General features: G+C 47.2%; 1 protein-coding gene across 1 annotated transcript in view; it reads right to left on the reverse strand.

The window, feature by feature from the left end:
- Positions 1–20,001, reverse strand: part of SPG11 (SPG11 vesicle trafficking associated, spatacsin) — a 1,688,331-nt gene that overhangs the window by 1,007,416 nt on the left and 660,914 nt on the right. Inside the window, exon 19 of the mRNA XM_069624201.1 lies at positions 7,117–7,262. Coding sequence (XP_069480302.1) covers positions 7,117–7,262 — 146 coding nt within the window. The remainder of the gene's footprint in view (positions 1–7,116; positions 7,263–20,001) is intronic.

The raw sequence follows: 20,001 nt of genomic DNA on the forward strand, positions 1-20,001 counted from the left end.
TCTTCACAAGCACTCTTGATCGCTAGTAGTTCCTTCTCAATGACAGAATAGTTTCTTTGGCTGGCATTGAGGGTCTTGGAAAGGTACGATATGGTGTGTTCTTTGCTTTCGTGAAGTTGAAGGAGAGTCGCCCCAATGGCGGCAGAGGACGCATCAGTTTCCAGGATAATTGGCTTCCCTTGGTCTGGTTGTCACAAACTGGGTGCAGAACAAAACCGTTGCTTGAGTAGGATGAAACTGTCTTCCGCTGCCTGGTTCCATTGAAACTGAGCTGAGGCTTTCTTGAGTAGAGATGTGATAGGAAGAACTATGCGGAAGAACTCTGGGATGAATTTCTGGTAGAAGTTTGCCAGACCTAGAAACTGTTGTACCTCTCTTACGATGGTGGGAGACGGCCAGTCCATAATGGCCGACACCTTGTGTGGGTACATAGTGACGCCTTGATCCGACAGAATGAAACCCAGGTAAGGTATCATAGAGGTGGAGAACACACATTTCTCAGGTTTAACGAGCAGAAGGTTAACTTGGAGTCTGTGTATGACTTCTTTGACATGGCCTGGATGCTCCTCTTTGTTTTGTGAGAATACCAAAATGTCATCCAAGTACACAATAGTTGTATGGCAGAGTAGGTCGGAGAAGAGCCTGTCCATAAACCTTTGAAAGACTGAAGGCGCATTAACCAGCCCAAACGGCATTACTTCGTATTCATAATGGCCAAATGGGGTACGAAACGCTGTCTTCCACTCGTCTCCAGATCTTAGGCAGAGGAGACGTTAGGCACTCCTTAGGTCAAGCTTAGTGAAGATCGTTGCTCCCTGTACCGCCTTCATTATGTCGGATATCAACGGCATGGGGTACCAATCTCAGATGGTAATCTTGTTGAGGCCTCAAAAATCGATACAGGGTCTCAGTTCCTTGGTATCCTTCTTGGGGATAAAGAAGAGTGAGGCTCCCGCTGGAGACCGTGATGGTCGGATCAAACCGTTGATGAGGTTAGCATCCAGACAGTCTCGTAACATTTGTTTTTCTGTGACAGACAAGGAGTACATCCTTCCAAAAGGGACCAAAGCACCAGGACTCAGGTCTATGGCACAATCCTCGGGTGTGTGCAGTGGTAATTCCATTGGGATAGATTTGGTGAAAACTTCCTGAAATTCCTTTGGGTACCCGGGCAGACAATGGATGGAACAAGGTTCAGTACTGGCTATCGTCTTGACTGTTTCGATGCCGATTCCCGTAAGGCAGTTTCTTCTGCAGAACGGCGAATGAAAACTAAGAAGGTTCTCTGACCAGTCTATAGTGGGGTTGTGTCGTCGCAGCCAAGAAATGCCAAATATAATTGGGAAATGGGCGGCCCGGATAATGTCCAATGTTAACTTCTCAGTATGCTGCATGAAAGTCACCGTCAGTTCCTGCGTGGAATGAGTAATGAGACCTGAGCTTAATGGTTCTACATCGACCCATTCCACCTTTTGTTCTTCTTTCTTTTCAATATGCCTTAGACCTTCTTTCTCGGCCCAGATAATGTCCACAAAATTTCCGGCTGCATCACAGTCCAGTAAAGCCAGGGTTTCAATCTTTCTGTCTTGTACCTGCAGCTGAACGAAAATGATCATAAAACGAGTGTCCTCTGAGCAGGACGGGGTGGAGACAGACAAAGTGGTGTACGGACATGGACTGAGACCTCAGTAGTTGTCCCTGTTACTACTGAGGATGCTCATTTCCCGACCTTCTGGGAGGAACTTCAGGGCAATCTCTTAGCAAGTGAGATCTGGATCCGCAATACATGCAAAGATTGCCCTCTCTTCTCCTCTGCCGCTCCTCTGGGGTGAGAGGGGCTCTGGCAGTTCCGATTAGCATGGGTTCCTCCTTGTCTTTGGGTGGACGTGAAGCAGGAGCATCACGGGGTTCTGAGTACAGTGGGAGAGTTCGGTTCTTCCATCTTTCGGATCTCCTTTCGGATAGACGGAACTGAGGACTGCTGAAAGGAGTTCTGACAAAGTAGGAGGTTGTGGGGTGCGAGCCAACTCATCCTTCAATTCTTCTTTAAGACCTCCGCGGAATATCAAGTACTGAGCTTGTTCTGGCCAGCCGGCATCGGCTGCTAACTGTTTGAATGTGTTAATGTAGGTTAGCTGGTCCACGGTTCTTTGACGGATGTCTAGCAGGTCCTCACAAGCGACGAAAGATCTCGAATGGAAGGTTAGACGCAGAAGGTTCTCAAAGGCCCCGTAGTGTTATAGGACTTGATTAGCCTGAGTCACCAAAGGGGTAGCCCAAGCTAGGGCGTTTCCTGTCATGTGGGTTATCATGAACCCTACTTTAGCATGGTCAGTAGAGAATGTTCCCGACCTGAAGGTGAAGTGCACCCCACAGGCCTCAATGAATTCCTTCACTTTCTTCGGTGAGCCGTCCAACTTGCCTGAGACCAAAGCCATGGGAGGCAAATCGGTCGAGTGTTGATCTCGGGCAGCAATTAGCTGTCGCAAAACCGCATTTTCGGTTTTTAGGTGCTGTACCTCAAGATTGAGGCCTTGGACTGCAGCCACCAGCTCTTGGACTTGTTCGGCTGTGGCCATAATTGGTTCCGGGCGTTGCAAACTGTCACTATGGTCGAATTCCCCTTCTTCTGAAGTGGTAGATTCAGTTAGGAAATCCCCCTCCTCCTCCTCCTCAACTGATGTGCTGGGATCTGGTGTAGGTTCCTTCTTCTTTCTCTGAACTGGTATCTCTCTTTTTTTTAGGAGATAGGGTCTGCCATGAAAGGAAGCCACTTTGAATGCCTAAAAGGCAGGACACGGGCTCCGTTCCCAGAGCAGCCAATTCAGAGGGGAAAAAGCAGTTAGGCATAAAAAAAACCCTAGTGAGAGATAGTCTTCAATTTTCAGGGAGGGGGCCTGGTCGTACTAATAAGATCTCGTGTGTCTGAATACCAGTGGAGTAATGAGTGTATACAAAATAGAACTACAATGAGAAGATAACAAGGAACAAAAGGCTCCGGTCAAAATAAGAAGAAGTGGAAAGATAAGAGTCAGGTAAGGAACAAGGCAAAACCGCCTGTAAGTGATCCAATGGAAGTTCAGCAAGCTGCCAAAAGACGAGCTGCGGCGGCACCGGACCAAAAGGAGTAAATCCGGGTACGAAGGAGAACAACACAGCAATAAGCGCAGGTAAGCGCTAGCAAAGAAAAAGGAAGCAGAATCAGATATTGGATGGCGGCTGAGAGACGCAGCGAGAGACAACGAGCCAGAAGGGTGGATAGCTTGGGTGACAGCAGGCAAGGGAGCCAGAGCAAGAGGAGAGGAAGGCGGAAACAGAAGCGAGTGGGTCAAAAAGACAGGAAGGGAAAGCAATGGGGCAGATCACTGCCAAGAGGAAAACACAAAATGAGCGAGAGCAACAAAGCTTAGCAAAAACACCTAACAAGTTGCAACACGCAGACCGCCGGGGAATGCACTGAATTAAAGGTTTCCCGGCGGTGGCCATGTTGTAAAAAGAATAGACCGACACGGCTCAACGTGATGGCACATTCAATGGAGTCTGCTTTTCCAGCGGTTCCATAACCTCCAGCATCCTGGAACCGTGACAGTAACACCTGATGAGAGAGAAGAACGCATGTGCAGTGAAGGGAAGCCCCCAGGCTGTGTAACACCTGAAGTGAGAGAGGAGGGCATACACAGGCAAAGGAAGGCCCGAGCTGCAAAAGACCTGGAGAAGGCGGAGAAAGCATAAGGCATGAGGCCTGTGAGAGTCAAACTTGCATGATACTTGAGAGGGAAGCGCCAGTGATACAGCGAATCCCCAGCATGAGAAACCAAAAGGGCAGGAGCCTGGAGGAAGGTGGTGGTGATAGCACAAAGGATCTTTGGTGGACAGGTGGTCCGCAAACCATCACGGATACCACCATTGCTGTAGAGCAGCAGGGTGACCTTTAACTGACCGGGACACTGAGACACCGCTAGCAGAAAGAATTCCAGCGAATACAACCAGACGATGGCATGAGATGAGGGAGAAGGTCCCCAAAGTGCAAGGCTCTCAAAGAGGTTCTCCTTTCAAGTCGAAGGTAATGGGGAAAACGGGAATAACGGGAGGCCCAGATGGAATCATTATACCATGCTCATAACTTGTCTCAGTAGAAATCATGAAGCAAAGTCAAGTCTAAAGCTGATGAACTTAAACAGTTGTGACACTAAAGAAAACATTCCAAAAAGTCTGCATGTTGAGAGAAAAGAACAGCAGATAATACACTGGAAAAAGGGGAAGGGAAACAAGACATCCTGTACAAGAAGAATATAATGATAAAGAGAGTGAACATTATGAGCCAGAGTTCAGAGGAACTGTTCAATTGAATCATGTGCAAAAGCAATGTCTTGTGAAAGAAAGGATACCTAAATGTCTGCATGTTAAGAGAAAAGAACAGTGGATAACAATACCCTGGGAACAAGGGAAGGAAACAAATGTACAAGAAGAATATAGTAATGAAGAGAGTGAACATCATAAGCCAGAGTTCAGAGTAACTATCCAATTGAATCATGTACAAATGCAAATAGAGCAGAACAGGTTGAATGACAATTACCCAGGAGGGAAGGCCTACCACAAAAATAGTACCTTCAGAGAATACGCTGAAACCAGCAACCAAGAGAGAGGATCTTATAAAAGATCCCCAAAAGGGATTCCCAAACAAGAGCTACAGATTATTCAAAATGAAGCACTGCAGATCATTTTGATTTTCCTAAGAGGGAGCCTATTTCTGGAGCAAGTAGGAGACTGCACTGGCTACCAGTGTCAGCCAGAGCAAGTTTTATGGCTCTCTCCGTTGCTCACCAATGCATAACATGGAAAAGCTCCCAGTTATCCTAAGAAACGCATATCCCCATCCTTCCAGGCACATACAATCAGGTACCCAAGGACTACTGGAAGTACCACGTGTAAAAAAAGCAAGAGGATGCGGGCGATCTTTCGACGCCCTGAGGCCTCAAGCATGGAACACACTCCATCTGATGTTGCACCTAGAGAAATGTCACTTAGCATTTAGGAAGCAACTGAAAACCTGGCTGTTTAAATAACCCTCCCCCCTAGCCTATCTGCCCACAGCCTTTTAACAGTTTATGTCCTGTCTGGCCCTAGTGATCTTGTCTGCGTGTTTTTGTGGACTGTGCCCCGATTCCTGTGGGCTTTGGCGCTATATAAAAAATACAAACAATAAAAATAAAAAGAGGGAAAAGTCAATAGTCCATTTGAAGAATTACAGAGACTAATCTACAAGATCACAAAAGACTATATTAGGATTGTGTATTAATCAAGAATACAACAGACTGATACCAGAAGTATCCTCAGGAGAAGGGAGTAATTCTCCTGATGTAAATTAGTTTTCATAGTGGTAGGGTCAGTTGGGTTAGTTTTGGACTGTGGACTTATAAATTTGGACATTCACGCATGACTGACGAGCACCTTTGTTAGTAACATAGGAAGGGACCACCCCTAGTGATAGGGAAAGTTAGGCCTTCTACATTTACTTTAATAGAATGTTGTGAAACATGTCCTCAGAGGGTCTGCGTCCTTCTTCTGGCTTGCCACACTGACCAACAATTGACCAATCAACCCTCAGATTCTTGAGAGGTGGAAGGTCAAGAGCAGTGGTTCCTGTGTTTCTGTAAACCAGCTTCGGCTCTGGCGAAGCTGAAGAATACCCTTAACCACAGGACAAACTGGTATGCCACAGGGATGGTGTGCTGAGGGGGATGCAGTACAGATGTCCATTTTGATTGAGTTTCAGCATCAGCGTCAGAAAGTACAATATCCATCAGAAGAGTTCAGGAGGAAGGCATACTCCTCCATGCACTGATGTTTACTTTGAATTTCTTCTGGGTTTTAACAGTCTCAGGTCTGAGACTCAGTATCCGATACTCTCGCCTATGTGTCAGGTCCATGCAGTTGTGCACGGTCAGGGCAGCAACATTTTGTAGCGGCAGAGTTTCTCAAAGGTTTAGGACTTGGCTGGTCTTCTTGGGTTAAAGAGATAGAGCACCAGGTCTTGGTCTCACTGAGGTAACAGGTGGCAAGGCAGGGCTTCGCCATTAGGAAGGATCTTGGCAGGTTCAAGCCCCGCAATCCGTCTTTTCAGTTTGGCATATTCCTCAATGCTTTGAAACTTGTCACTCATGTGTTATGAATGTACAGGGCAGGCCCCCCTCTTTTAAGGGGCAGTGTTGCTAGGGAGGAAACCGTGGCCACAATCACAGGGTGGTATTAATTGAAACATATCACCAACAGATCATTGGGGCAACCCCGTTCAATTTTCATGGGCATTTTCTTGGGCATTTTCTCAGGTGTAGATTCAGGCTAGCATTGAAGACACCAATCACGAGCAGAACATATCTGGATATATCAACTATAGGCCGGATGTAGCCATACCTATATATAGCCACATCCACCCGCCATTCACTTGAGTGCAGGAAAAAAGTCTGTCCGGTAGACTCTGTACTGGCTTTGTGCAGGGCTTCCCAGTAGAGACACCCTGGAGGAAACAGCAGTTGTACCTAACCTCACCCCCTGAAATAATACAAGTAGACTAACAAACCAGTGAGTCCAAACACACAATTATACAAGGAGATTTACACAAAGCAACATGATCTCTCAGGGGGCAAAAACATTCTTCATGCCTCAGATGAGGACTTATCAGAGGAAAGGGTGAGTACAAAAGGCAAGGACAGTCACAAATACACAGGCCCTTGCGCCAGATGTACTAGTTGAGACTTAAGGTATTACAGGAACTGAAAAAGCAGTGCAGCTCAATTAAAGAGTGTGATCATTGTAGTGTGTCTTTGCAGGAGGGAAAAGTTGGCATGTTGAACATGTGAGAGTGACAAACAATGCAGCTCTGCACAACTGTTAAACTACAGTAGTACTACATAGGAAAATAACAATGGCATTGCTGGTCTGGGGCAGAGTTAAACTGGCAATATTGTGATGCAGAAGTATGAGAGTAGCAGTAGTTGTAAGAGAATTAACACTGATAGTGAAGTTTTAGAGTAAAGTTGACACTGGAAGTGCAGCTCTGAACTTTGTATAGATGTAGGCAGGTGCTGAGAATGGAAAGCCCGATGAGCCAGTTACCTGATCGATGCCTCCGGGAGTGTACATAGCACTGGCCAGTGCCAAGAGTGTATGCCCTTCCAACAGCATGCTGCTCAGACCTGCCTTATCGCTGGGAATCAGTATCTGGGCATTAGCCAGTGCGGCTGGGAAAATCCACCCCAAATCTGCAAAGAGAACCACAGGGTAAATGACTCGCAACATAAGAAGTCGCATCAAGTAGCGTAAATAGCAAATGGACAAGACAACCACAAACTGAATGGAGGCAAGACAGTGCAGCTGCAAATCTACATGTGGAGGGATAGTTCACATACAGACAGGCAAGTAAAAAGACAGTGCAGCTACAACTCTACATATAGAGGGATTGTTCACATACAGACAGGCAAGTAAAAAGACAGTGCAGCTACAGATCTACATGTAAAGGGATTCTGTATCTACAGACAGGCACGTGAAAGAAAGTGCAGATACTTTCATTTCATGTATTGTTTCTATGAAGCACTCATGCTGTTTGTCGGCTGCTACAGACCAACAAGTAAGGTGTCGCCATAAACCAAAAAGTACAGTTACAGACTGATGAAAAGGCCCTAGGAAAGTGAAGCTGCAGATCTGCAGGAATAAAGACAGCACAACTACAAGCTAACAGGTGATGGGAGAGTGCAGGTGCAGTCTAACAATTTAAGGGCCTGCCTGGAACAGCATAGCAACAAAAAAGGGGATGATACAGTGTATTCAAAGTGAAGCAGGAGAATAAAAGAAAAAGGGATGCAACAACTACCAACCAGAATCTAAAGGGTCTCTGGGGCAATCATGCTACAGATCAATAGGTGATGAAAGTTTTGATTGTTATCCATACTGAAGGAAGGCTCGGTGCCAGAACATTGCCTTTCCTTATGTGTTTTATTTTGGTGCGAGTGTTTTAAAGAATTGTCAGATTGTTTGTTGTGTGACCGGTGCTGTGGTTTGTCCATTCCAAGGTCAGAAGCCAAAATTTCGTGAGTAGAAAGATGTAAAGACCTGGTACTGGTAATGCAAGATCTCAACGGCACATGAGAACACACTCCAAAGGCAGTTCTTAAGAAACTCTGTTCAGTATTTGTGTTAGTCCTATATCTAGGGACAGCACAGTGCCCTTAGTGTAAAGTAGTGTTGGCACGCATACTCAGTAGCTCCCTCATGTCATATGTGGTACTTCAATCTGAGAGAATGAAGTAGTGTCATGGGAGTTGACCCATTCTGCCCTTCGGGGTAGGAGTAACAAGGGGGATACAATTTCATGTCAGAATTCCCCTCATAACGGTGCAACTAGCATTGGCTCCATAAGGCCAGCCAAGTAGAGAGTAGTGAAGGAAAGAGCAAGTGTAGTGTGTTAGAGATTTTTTTCTAAAGTCCACCCAAATTACTTTATAAGACTCTGTACTTGTGTGATAAGGAGACTTCAGGAGACAGGCGGATGCTGAAACAATATTTATTCTAATGGGTAAAGGGTCCTTAACAAAACAAAGAATATAGTCCTCTGGTTTCCTTCACCAGTGTTTGGCCCTTCCAATGTAGATTGAAGCAGTCCCCAACTTTGTCCTATCTCGTGGTGTCCGGATAGGCCCACCACTCCGATCTTCGTTCCTCGTCCTCTTCTCTTTCCTGGAAAATGAGAGAACTTCGTCAGTTTCATTTGGCGCGCTTTTAAAGGCTTCCCTAGGTTCAAGTCCCCACCAATCAGCATCAGCCTTGTCTGGCTTACACCTTATTGGCTGCTGAGGGGTTGTCCCGCCTCCCTTAAAGGCGGCCGTGCTAGCGTGTACCATCTCCTGCTTCCCGAGACCTGGAAAACGCCGGAGGCGATCATGTGATCGCAACCGCGACTGCGTTGGGTATGGGCGGGCTCTGAGTGCCTTCCAGCCGCAACCCGCTCCAGGGCCGCCGCGGGGCACGCCACGCTGAAGGGCCGGTCGGCCCCACTCCACGCCGCCATGGAGTGCCTGCGCCCTCGTCCCCCCTCCTTCGGGGTCGGGCCTCCCGTCAGGTGAGTGCAGCTGCGATGCGCCACGTTTCCGAGCAGCGGCTCGCGTTCCCTCGCTCTCGCTGCTTATGACAGCCGAGAGCAAAGGGGCCGACCCGCTGCCTCGGTTCTCAGGGCCCACGATCACCGGTGCACCCAACACACCATGCTGGCGCCGAGGCGTATCCCCACAACTTGGCAAGACAAAGCTCCAACTTCCCACGCTCCTTTTCTGCCCTGAACTGGCCGCACAAGATGCACAAGATAAACCAGCTCATTAGTCCCACGTAAGATGCTGGTTTTGAGGAAGCAACGGGCACAGGGGAGGGGGGTTGTCCATGGCCGCAATCACTGACTTTGTTTCTGGGGAGACAACTGGGTTACCTGCTAACAAGCAAATTGATTCTGTGGGGAGGCCATCTTGCTGACAAAAGAGGTTTGCCAATTCCTGGAGGACAGCCAAGATGCCCTGGGAGGCACCAATAGCACCAGATGATTGTAACCAGGGTAGGATGTACAGTAACTTGGGTAGTCTGCTTGACATGCGTCTTGGAGTAGGACACACACACAAGAACCAGGGAGATCTAGTCACTGATGGAAGTATGTTTACCATCGGAAGGAATTCCACGCATATGGACACCGTTAATCACTTTGCTAATGATAAAGCCAAAGGATTTACTGTTACGAATGATTTTTCCATTCCAATGTTAGCCGACACCTTCCTGCACTGTGGCACTTCCGAAACCACGCTGGCCCCCACCGTGTCTATACAGAGGCTGCCTTCTGACATAACGTATCTTGGAGCGGCAAAGCTGTTATTACCAGAGAGGGAGGCTGTCACTCCAGCGGTCACTGCTAGCTATACCCCGTTGCCAAGTCTTACACATGTGACCTCCAGTCTGGCTTCTGATCTAGCATCCACCACTGGCTCTCTCACTGACCTCACTTTGTCCACCCCCGGCCCTTCTTCTCTGGACCTTGTGGATACATTGACCAATGATGCAGCTGGAGATAAACCCCCTTCTAGCTCCTCCTGTAGCGTCTGGAGTGAGCAACTGTTGTCCACGAACTTGTGCTAGTTAGTTTCTCCGCTTAACCCCACTTTGGGCTCCCAAGCCCCCCAAGACACGCAACCAATGAGGGTATTGACATGAACACTGAGTTACCTGCTGAGGATGCCCACACAGCTAGGAGCTGCAGGTGTAATCAAGTGCTTGTGGAGCTGCCAGACATCAGAACATTGCTCCTAGTATTGATAGAGGCTCAGGGGAGTGAAGGGGAGGAGGGAGGCCACAGGATGTGTCCTTGCCCACCCCAATCGCTGATAAGGGGTCCAATAATCCAACCCCCCAGAACGCCATAATGAACAGGATTATTCATGTTCAGAAACCCCTGAAGAGAATGTTGTCCACCATAAATTGGCACCTGTGAGTTTTTACCCCACCAATTCCCCCTTTGAATCTAACACCAAGCTCAGGGAGATCAGCAGGGTGCCCGAATCCAAGGCAAAGCCCTCTTTATTGGTGGACCAGTCACCAAGTACTGTAGGCACACAATGCTCCAGCAGGGAGGAAACTAGAGCACATAACGCTCAACATAGATGGAGCATGCTGGAGCACCCTGACCAAGGGGGCATAGATGTGCCATAGTTTATTTGCATGGGGTACCCAAATAGCAGCATACAAGTCAGAACAGAGGGATGCCCTATTAAATAAATGTCTACACTGGTTGCGGACCATCAGAGGTTGTGTCTTTGTCTCTAGGGAAGCTATGGCGGGGTGTTGCATAGTTCCTAGTAAGAGCAAGAATCCCTATGACACAATTAAGCTGGATTTCTGGGACTGGAGACTGGCTAAGGGGGTCCTGGAAAGAAGTGGGTGGGTCGGTTGGACAGGTAGGAGTGAGATTTCAATCAGTCCGTAACCTCACCCAGGATCTGGTGACATATCTGGAACTGCAGCATCCAATACACCCTAACTGGCGCGAACCTGATACCACTGGGTCAATGCCAATCGGGGACTAATGTGACTGGGCCCATTTTGAACATTGCTGATTTTTCTTTTACATTTTTTCTATTCTTGATGTGTTGAATTATGATCATGGTTATTAAGTATACTGCTGTGTTAGGATGCACTTTGATGGCTGAATAAAGTTATGATGATGATGAATAGCAAGTAAGTACTTGGCAACACTTGTAGCTTGTTCTGTTTCAGGAATAATACAGTTACACTACCCCTTCGGAACTAAGCGAGTACAATACTTGTTTGTTACCTTTTAGAATAGTGACACAATTCAAAGTTAATAACTCTAACACTTTGTTTCAGATCCTTATGATACAAACAACCCCTACACAAGGTTAGTTAGCAATGTTTTCACAGAGCTTGGGCTTTGGGAGTCCTTCCGTATTTAGTTCTGAGTCTCTTTCGGGGTCAGATTGGAGGTCCAAAAAGGCAGGCACAAGATATAGAAAAGTCAAGAGTTCCTGATGAAATCTTCTGGATCAGTTAAGTAACAGTACTCCCAACTTCACGAATTACTCCCCTAACCACACAGGAGCGACAGAATGACTCTAGGTAAGTATTACCTTGCGTCCCATAGTAACAGAGGAGCGATGAAGCTGGATACCGTCACACGGTAGCAGATGTAGACCCGGTCTCCTGTTCCTTGGTCGTGATGATGAAAGGAGGGACGCTGTATGGAATTTCACAGCAGCAGTTGAGAGAGGGGACTCCCAGCAAAGGATTCTTCATGCTCCAACACGGATCTGTGGTTTTGACGCCTTTTCAGAGATACCAGGGAAGAATAGTTCTCGTCCGATCGATTTGCTTCGCAGGCACTGTCCTGCACTCTGGTGAGGGGACTTTGAGGAGTGGAATCTTGCTTCTGGAGGTCCAGTAATTTCCAATCATTCATTCTTATGGGCTTTGTCTTTTGGAACCCTTTTCTTTGTATTCTACCTTTTCTATGGAGTCGGTCTGCTCCATAGCTCTTAAAGGCATCTGTGTTTTTACTATTGCAGCACACAGCTCCTTAAGGCCAGTGTTGCTGGGGACCCTTAGGGTCCTCCTTTAAGATTCCTTTTTCTATATCCTCAATTAACTACCGTTCTTAAGGATAGAGAGATACTTAGTATCTTTCCCAAAACTCTATAGTCTGAGAGTTTGGCACACACCACCTTCAGTGGAGTGCCAAAGGGATACCCAGTAGCCCCCTTCTCTCTGCTCCTGTGACTTTTTAGTCACATAGACAATCTCCTAGTTACGGCTGGTGGCAGTGGATGTGTTCTACCAACTATTGTGTTGTTTCTATACTGCAGGCTCTGACCATAGCCTAGGGGCACCCAAGTACGAACTTGGGGGCTTCCTTCTTTTTTCGCCATTACTAGCGTGGTTGTTCTGTCTTAGCCCTTCTTCTACCATTCTGGGAGGGGGAGGTCAGTGTGTGTGTTTTGCCTTTGGTGGGAACCTTTGGGTATCCCCGCCTATGCACCAGAGTGTCTGGGCAAACAGGAAGTGGGGGAGGAGTTTTCCACCCCCATGTCCTTTGTCTGCCAGAGTGTAGGACCAGCTCACACAGGGGATCTGGCTGTCCCAATTGGACCGCCAAACACTCCTTTCTGTAAAATACTGAGAGAGATTGCAAAGGAGTGTGTGTTGGAACTGCATAAAAGGTGAGGATTCTGGAGTGAAAAGCAAGTCGACCACTGGAAGATGAAGTAACCTAAGAAGAAGACGACCAAAGATGCCTGCAGACCCTTTGCAACACTGAAGCGACCACTACTGTCCTGACCCAGTTTTCTGTGCGACAGAGGAGCTCCGAAGAGGACGACTCCTTCCCTTTGGCTGGTGGGAACAACCAGTCCCAAGACGAACTTTGAATTGAGCCATCTTCCGAGGTCCTAGGTGTTTCCAGAGCTGCAGAACCCCAATACCAGGAGACCTGCTGCCCATTTCGAGTGCATCGTTGTGGAAAGGCTGAATCCATCCAAATATTTGCTGAACCCATAAGGATCCTCCAGAGATCCGATCCAACTTGCCCAGACACCCTAACCAGAGTGTGGGATTGCAGGAAGAGAAGAAGATAGAGCAGGCAATCCGTGTCCTTTGCTGGTGCTGCAGAAAAGTCGCCAAAACCGCAGCGTGAACCAAGAAGTTGCTGAAAGTCCTGCCACATATCCTTCCTTTGAGACTGCATCTGAGAGATCCCGTCCATTGTCCTGCCTTTAGTCATCAGACGAAGGAATCCGGGGGTCGGATCCAGAGCTGCAACTTAGCGGAGCATCCAGCGCAAACATCATCTTCTAACCTAAGGTACCGTGGAGAAAAGGTATTGCTTACCTGATTCCAAGAAGCCAGCATTGGAGTGCACCTAAAGGTGTCCAGGGTCACCCCCTCTTACCCAAGCTGCTGCTTGCATCCCTTCATGGAGTCCTTTAAAATGTCTCCCTTGTTAGTTGTTAACTTGCTGCTTCTATAACACTAGAGACTGGAAGAAATCCTCAGGAACTCTTCGTATTCTCCTGCTTGTCAAGACTTTGAGCCCTTTCCGAACTGCCTTTAGCTAGGGTTGCGTCTTTGGACTTAAAAGACTTGCTGTGCGAAGAAACCCTCTCTAGAACCATGAACCAGGCTAATGTTACAGTAACTAACCATTATCCTCCCTTTAAGTGACTTTACTATGTGTGTTTGCAGAGTAAATGTGCTACTGTATGAACCGTTCAGGTGCGCGTAATAACCGATAATACGATAACATTGTCTTTTCCCTTTCTAACGTTGCTATAAATGTAAACGCGAACAGAAACAAAAGTCAAAGTGCCCTTTGAAGTGTATTCTCAAGTATTCCGAAGTGTTCTAGTGTAAACGTCTAAAGTATTTAAAGTGATTCTGGTGTATATATGATAAATATATAATTTTATATACATTTTAAGTGTAAGAGTTTCTTTGATGTGCATGTCTAGCTAAGGTCCATTTTACTTACCTACAGCTCACATCTTCTCCTTAAGATAAGCCTGAATGCTCTGCCACTTTACCAAGGCCCTGAGTTAGTACAGAATGATAGATCTACAAACCACCGGGATAGCTTACTTAAGTCTTACTATCAGTAGGATTTTAGGGAAACGCCCCTAAAAAGGACCTCCCCAACCAATGATGGCAGAAGAAGGACCAACAAAGGACAAGTACACAAGAAATGGTGAAAAAAATAATACTGTCGGGAGGATAGCTCAGGGACAACGTGCTCGCCTTGGAAGCAAGCCGACACGGAGCAACACAGGTTCGATCCCTGGGTCCGCGCTTAGAAACCTCTGGGTATTAAGTGTGTCATAAATGAATGGGGACCCATTCTGTGCATTACTTGGGCTGCGAGTACAGCATGCGGGTAAAAATAACACAAAAGTCGGTAGAACTGGTCTACTGCCAACAGCCATTCAGGTATGCCTGGCACTGTAACAGAAATGTTACAGGAGCAGTGAGAAGAACAAGTTACTTACCAACTGTAACGTTCTTTCGACTGGATGTTCCTCCCACGTATTCCTCATCTTGTGATAAATCGTTATCTCCAGCTTCGCTGCTTCGGAAAAAAAAATTCTCGGCAGAGGGCGCTGTGCTCGAGGTCGTGGCGTCGATTGTCCCTCAACGTACTCCGTACTCTGTCGACGTCACCAATGGTATAAATACCTCGAGCCGCGCCCGTTGCTTCAGTTCTGTTTTTTCGATGAAATATATATAAGAGGAACACCCAGGCGTGTCCCATGACCGGTACATTCTTCGTGAGAGGAAAGGGTAAAAAAATGTAAACTGTACTGTGGGGTAGGATGGGAGGGTCGATGAGGAATACGTGGGAGGAACATCCAGTCGAAAGAACGTTAGAGTTGGTAAGTAACTTGTTCTTCGAATGGATTGTGTCCTCCCACGTATTCCTCATCTTGTGATAGGCTTCCATAGCAGTATCAATTTTTGGAGGTGGGAATACTAATTTCAGTTTTCGTGGACAGAATGCAGAACTGCCCTTGCAAATAAACCCTTGTTAGAGGAGGCAGTGTCCAAACAATAATGTTTAACAAAAGTATGCATGGTTTTCCAGGTTGCAGCTGCACAAATATCTGCTGCCGGGACTCCCCTCTTTAGACCCGCAGAAGCAGCCATTCCCCTTGTAGAATGGGCACGAAGCACATCTGGTCGTTCTTTTCCCGCTAATCTGTAGCATTCAACTATGGCTAATATGATCCAGCGGGAAATGGTCTGTTTTGTTACAGATAAGCCTAATTTATGACCAGTATAACCCACAAATAGTTGGTCATCTTGTCTCAATTTAGCCATCCTTGAGATGTAAAAACTAATCTAGTCTGTGTAATCCCTCCTCTTCCTTGCCCAGATGAGGAGGAGGATAAAAAGTTGGTAGTACTATTTTTTGTGACAAATGGAAGTCCGAGACTACTTTTGGCAAGAACGAAGGTTTAACTTTAAGGACTACCTTATCCTTATAAAAAATAGTATATGGTGGTTTGCATGAGAGAGCCTGAAGTTCGCTAACCCTGTGGGCTGATGATAGGGCCACAAGGAGGACAGTTTTTAGAGTCAAAAGCCTCAATGGACATGAGTGCAGAGGCTCAAAGGGTATGCAAGTCAAGAATTTTAATACTAAATTTAAGTCCCAAGTTGGTACATGAAAAGGTATTGGAGGGTATACATTAGTAAGCCCCTTTAAGAATTGAATTATTAACGGTATTTTGAAATATGAAACCTCTTCCGAGGAGCGCTTGAAAATGGACAGCGCAGCAAGGTATCCTTTGAGTGTTCCTATCTGGAGCCCCAGATTGGCTAGATGTAACAGGAAAGAAAGCACCATTGGGGTGCCACACTGAAAAGGGTCCACATCCTTGTCTTTGCACCAGTTACTAAACCTAGTCCAGCGACATCGGTACAAAGACTTTGTTGTTGGTCTTCTGGCCGAAAGCAAGATATCCATTACGTCAGCCAGAAGATCCGAATCCTTGTATCTCAACCTCTCAGAAACCATGCGTGAAGGTTGAGAGTCTTGACCTCTGGATGGAGAACCCGACCTTCCTCTTGCGAGAGAAGATCCTCTCTTTGCGGAAGACGTATTGGAGGGCAGATGGACATGTCTAGCAGGTCCGGGTACCACGTTCTCCTGGCCCAATCCGGGGCAATTAGGATCATGGTTTTCCTGAACTTTCTCAACCTCCTGATTACTTGAGGAATCACGGGGACTGGGGGAAATGCGTACAGCAGTGGAAACTTCCACTCCACTACAAATGCGTCTCCCAGAGCTCCTCTTTGAGGAAAATCCCTTGAGCATTACTGATCGCACTTTCGGTTGATCGCGGTGGCAAACAGATCCACTTGAGGGGTTCCCCAAAGGGCGAAGATCTCCAGAAGGACTTCCTGAGCCCGCTCCCACTCGTGAGAGACCGTGCTCTGCCTGCTCAGAGCGTCTGCCGCCGTGTTCTTCTCTCCGGCTAGGTGAATTGCCGACAGAGAGATTCCTTCTCGTATTGCCCAGAACCAGAGCTGCATTGCTTCTCTGCACAGTGGCAGTGACCCTACACCTCCTCTCTTGTTGAGATAGTACATGGCCACTGTATTGTCCGTCATTATCAGGACATTCTTTCCCTGTACAGAGGGCAGAAAGGCCTTCAGAGCTAGTCTGATTGCCCTCAGCTCCAACAGGTTGATATGTAGTTTGGACTCCGATGGAGACCAACGACCGTTGATTGTCAGATTGTTGGTGTGTGCTCCCCACCCCGTGAGTGAGGCGTCCGTCACTACCGTTATCTCCGGCCATGGTTGCCAAAATGACTCTCCCCTGAGAATGTTGTTGTTGCAAGCCCACCATAGAAGATCCTGAGCAACTGCGCTCGGGACTTGCAGAAGATCCGACATATTCCCTGAGAACTGGGAACACTGAGTTCTGAGAGCCCATTGAAGGGATCTCATTCTCAACCTGACCTCTGGTACTAGGAAAATGCAGGATGCCATGAGGCCGAGCAACCTGAGAAAATCGAAGGCCGTTAGATGTTGGGCATTCTGAAACTTCATTACCATCTGCTGGATGTGGAGAGCTCTCACTTTGGGAGGCGAGGCTTTTCCCGATGAAGTGTCCAAGACGGCTCCGATAAATTGGAGTTTCTGGGATGGTATCATGTGGGACTTCTTGAAATTGAGGGAGAAGCCCAGACTGTGGAGGAAGTGGCAGGTGATCGACAGATGTTCTCGAGCTTGTTCTGGCCAACTTGCTCTGATCAACCAGTCGTCCAGGTAGGGATATATATGTGAATACCTCCACTCCTGAGACTTGCTGCCACAACCACCAACAGTTTGGTGAAAACCCTCGGGGCGGAGGTCAACCCGAATGGCAGAACTCGAAACTGAAAATGAGAATTGCCAATCGCGAACCTCAGGTACTTTCTGTGCTTTGGATGGATTGGCACATGAAAGTAAGCATCCTGAAGGTCCAATGATACCAACCAATCTTGGAGTTGGAGAGCCTGAAGGATCTGAGAAAGAGTCACCATCTTGAACTTGTCCTTCCTGAGGAACTTGTTCAAGTTTCTCAAGTCCAAGATGGGTCTCAGTCCTCCGTCCTTTTTTGTGATGAGAAAATATGGGGAGTACCAACCCCTGTTCCTCTCCGCTACAGGTACCGGTTCTATGGCACCTTTCTCTAGCAGGGTTAAAATTTCCTGCAACAGAAGCGGATCCGGAATTTTGACGGAGTTGACTGCCGGTGGATGATTCTGAGGCCTTTTTTGGAAGGGGAGGCAGTAACCTTGGGCTACTGTTTCCAGTGCCCAAGCATCTGAGGTAATGCCCCGCCATTCCTTCAGATGCTGAGAGATCCTGCCTCCCACTGGTGTTTTGTGTAACAAGGTCTCAGAGGGATTTGGAGGCGGCTGCAGGAGTGGCTGAGGGTACAGATGCCGCTCCTGAGGCTGATTTTGGTCCTCTTCCTCGTGCCCCACGAGGGAAGTTTCTTTTGCCCCTTTGAGAAGCCTGTCCTCTTCCTCTACCAAAAGAAGAGTAGTAGCGAAAAGAACAACCCCTCCAGGAAGATGAGCCGGAATAGGGTTTTAGAGGCTGGCGCAAAGAGGCGCTAAGTGATTTAGCTGCCGCTTTCGAGGTCTGAAGTTTTTCTAGGCTTTCATCAGCCTTTCTGCCAAAGAGCCTTGAGCCATCAAAGGGCATGTTGAGGAGTCTAGATTGCACGTCCGGTGCAAATCCCGACTTCCTCAACCACGCAAATCTGCTGCTGATGCTATTTGCAGTATCCAGTCCAGACTGGAGACATTCCCCCATTGCCTCCTTCCCGTCTTTGACTATATTCAGGAAGCCTTCCCTTTCCTCGCCTTCCGGAACATGAACAGCCGCCGCCGAAATACAGTCCCACAGGGTATGGGTAAACCTGGCTAGGGTACAGGTGACATTTGCCGACTTGAGTGCCATACTGCCGGACGTGAAAACTTTACGTGCCCAGGCATCAATTTTTTTATCCTCTCTATCTGGAGGAATAGAAGGATAAGCAGTTTGTTTTGAAGTAGATGCTGCCTGAATGATTAAACTCTCTGGAGTCGGATGTTTATTCAAATATTCAGGATCCGTTCCAGCTGGTCTATATTTTCTTGGAAAAGTGCTGTCTGCAGCAGCAATAGTTTCTGGTTTCTCACAGTTTTTCTCTACAGTCCTTTGAAGGGCTGTACAAAAGGAAGAACAGGATCTTTCTGAGGTCCCTTGACGATAATATCAGTCATGTCATCTTGTTCAAAAATGGGTGAAGTATTACCCCAACCCATATATTCAACTACTCTGGTCATAAAACCCCTGTACCCAGCATCTGCATGTTCTGCAGGATCAGGTTTGGCGAACTCTAATTCTGGGGATGTGTCAACTCCACTGGCAGAATGTAGAGTATCACTCAGGTCTCTCATTCTAGATTCCTGGTCAATGAGTTCTTCAGGAACTTGTCTTGTACCATAAGTAACTCCCAAAGGAGAAACATTGTCTTCTTCTGAAGCAGACTCTTCATAGATTGCTGACATAGATTTGAAAAAATCTGATCTGGGTAAAGGAGTGAATCTCCTTTCTTTCTCTTCCATCTGCTTCGAAGAAAACTGTAAATCTCTCGAAGTTTTCGAGGTTGTCTTCGAAGTCTTCGAAGTTTTCGAAGATGACTTTGATAATGGCGTCGATGACACATCTGGCTTTGGCGTCGAAATTATCGACGTCGAGGGCGTTGACGAAATTGTCGAAGTCTTCGACGACTTGTGTTCCTTATATGGCACTGGAGATGTGCTCGACTCTCGAAAAGTCTTCGACGGTTTTACGTCGACTCGAGGTTTTCTGGATTCCTCGACGCTCATGGTAGCCTTGGACTTCCCTTTGTCGTCCAATGGAGCGACTTTAGGGGTATGGCTTTTTCGAGGGTCTTTCGAGGGGGTCGGGCCGCATTCTCGAAAACCATAATCTTTTTGCGGAATTCTTCCCACTTACTGGGAGAATCCAATTTAGTCGGACAACGAATTTCTTCGGTCGACTCTGAAGAAGAAGAAGATGATGAGGGAGATCTATGTCTCCTCTTCATTTTCTTCGATGACGACGAAGAGTGTCTCGATCTACTCCTAGATCGAGATCTCTTCGAGTGCCTATGTCGATCCGATTCCTTAGAATCAGTCGTTTTCTTATGTCTTTTAGACTAAACCTTTTTTGAAGCCTCCCTCCCCACCGACAGTTTACTCTCCTCTCACGAAGGGCTTTTTCGGTCATCGATTGGCAGGAACCGCAGTCGTCGGTTCGGCGACTGGAACCGAGACACCAGAGACAAATCCGGTGGGGATCGGTGATCGACATCTTAGATCCACAATCTGCACACTTTTTAAACCCAGTCCTGGGTGTCAA

The sequence above is a fragment of the Ambystoma mexicanum genome, chromosome 11 (assembly GCF_040938575.1).
Source record: "Ambystoma mexicanum isolate Mex_15411 chromosome 11, UKY_AmexF1_1, whole genome shotgun sequence".
In the NCBI taxonomy this organism is placed as follows: domain Eukaryota; kingdom Metazoa; phylum Chordata; class Amphibia; order Caudata; family Ambystomatidae; genus Ambystoma; species Ambystoma mexicanum.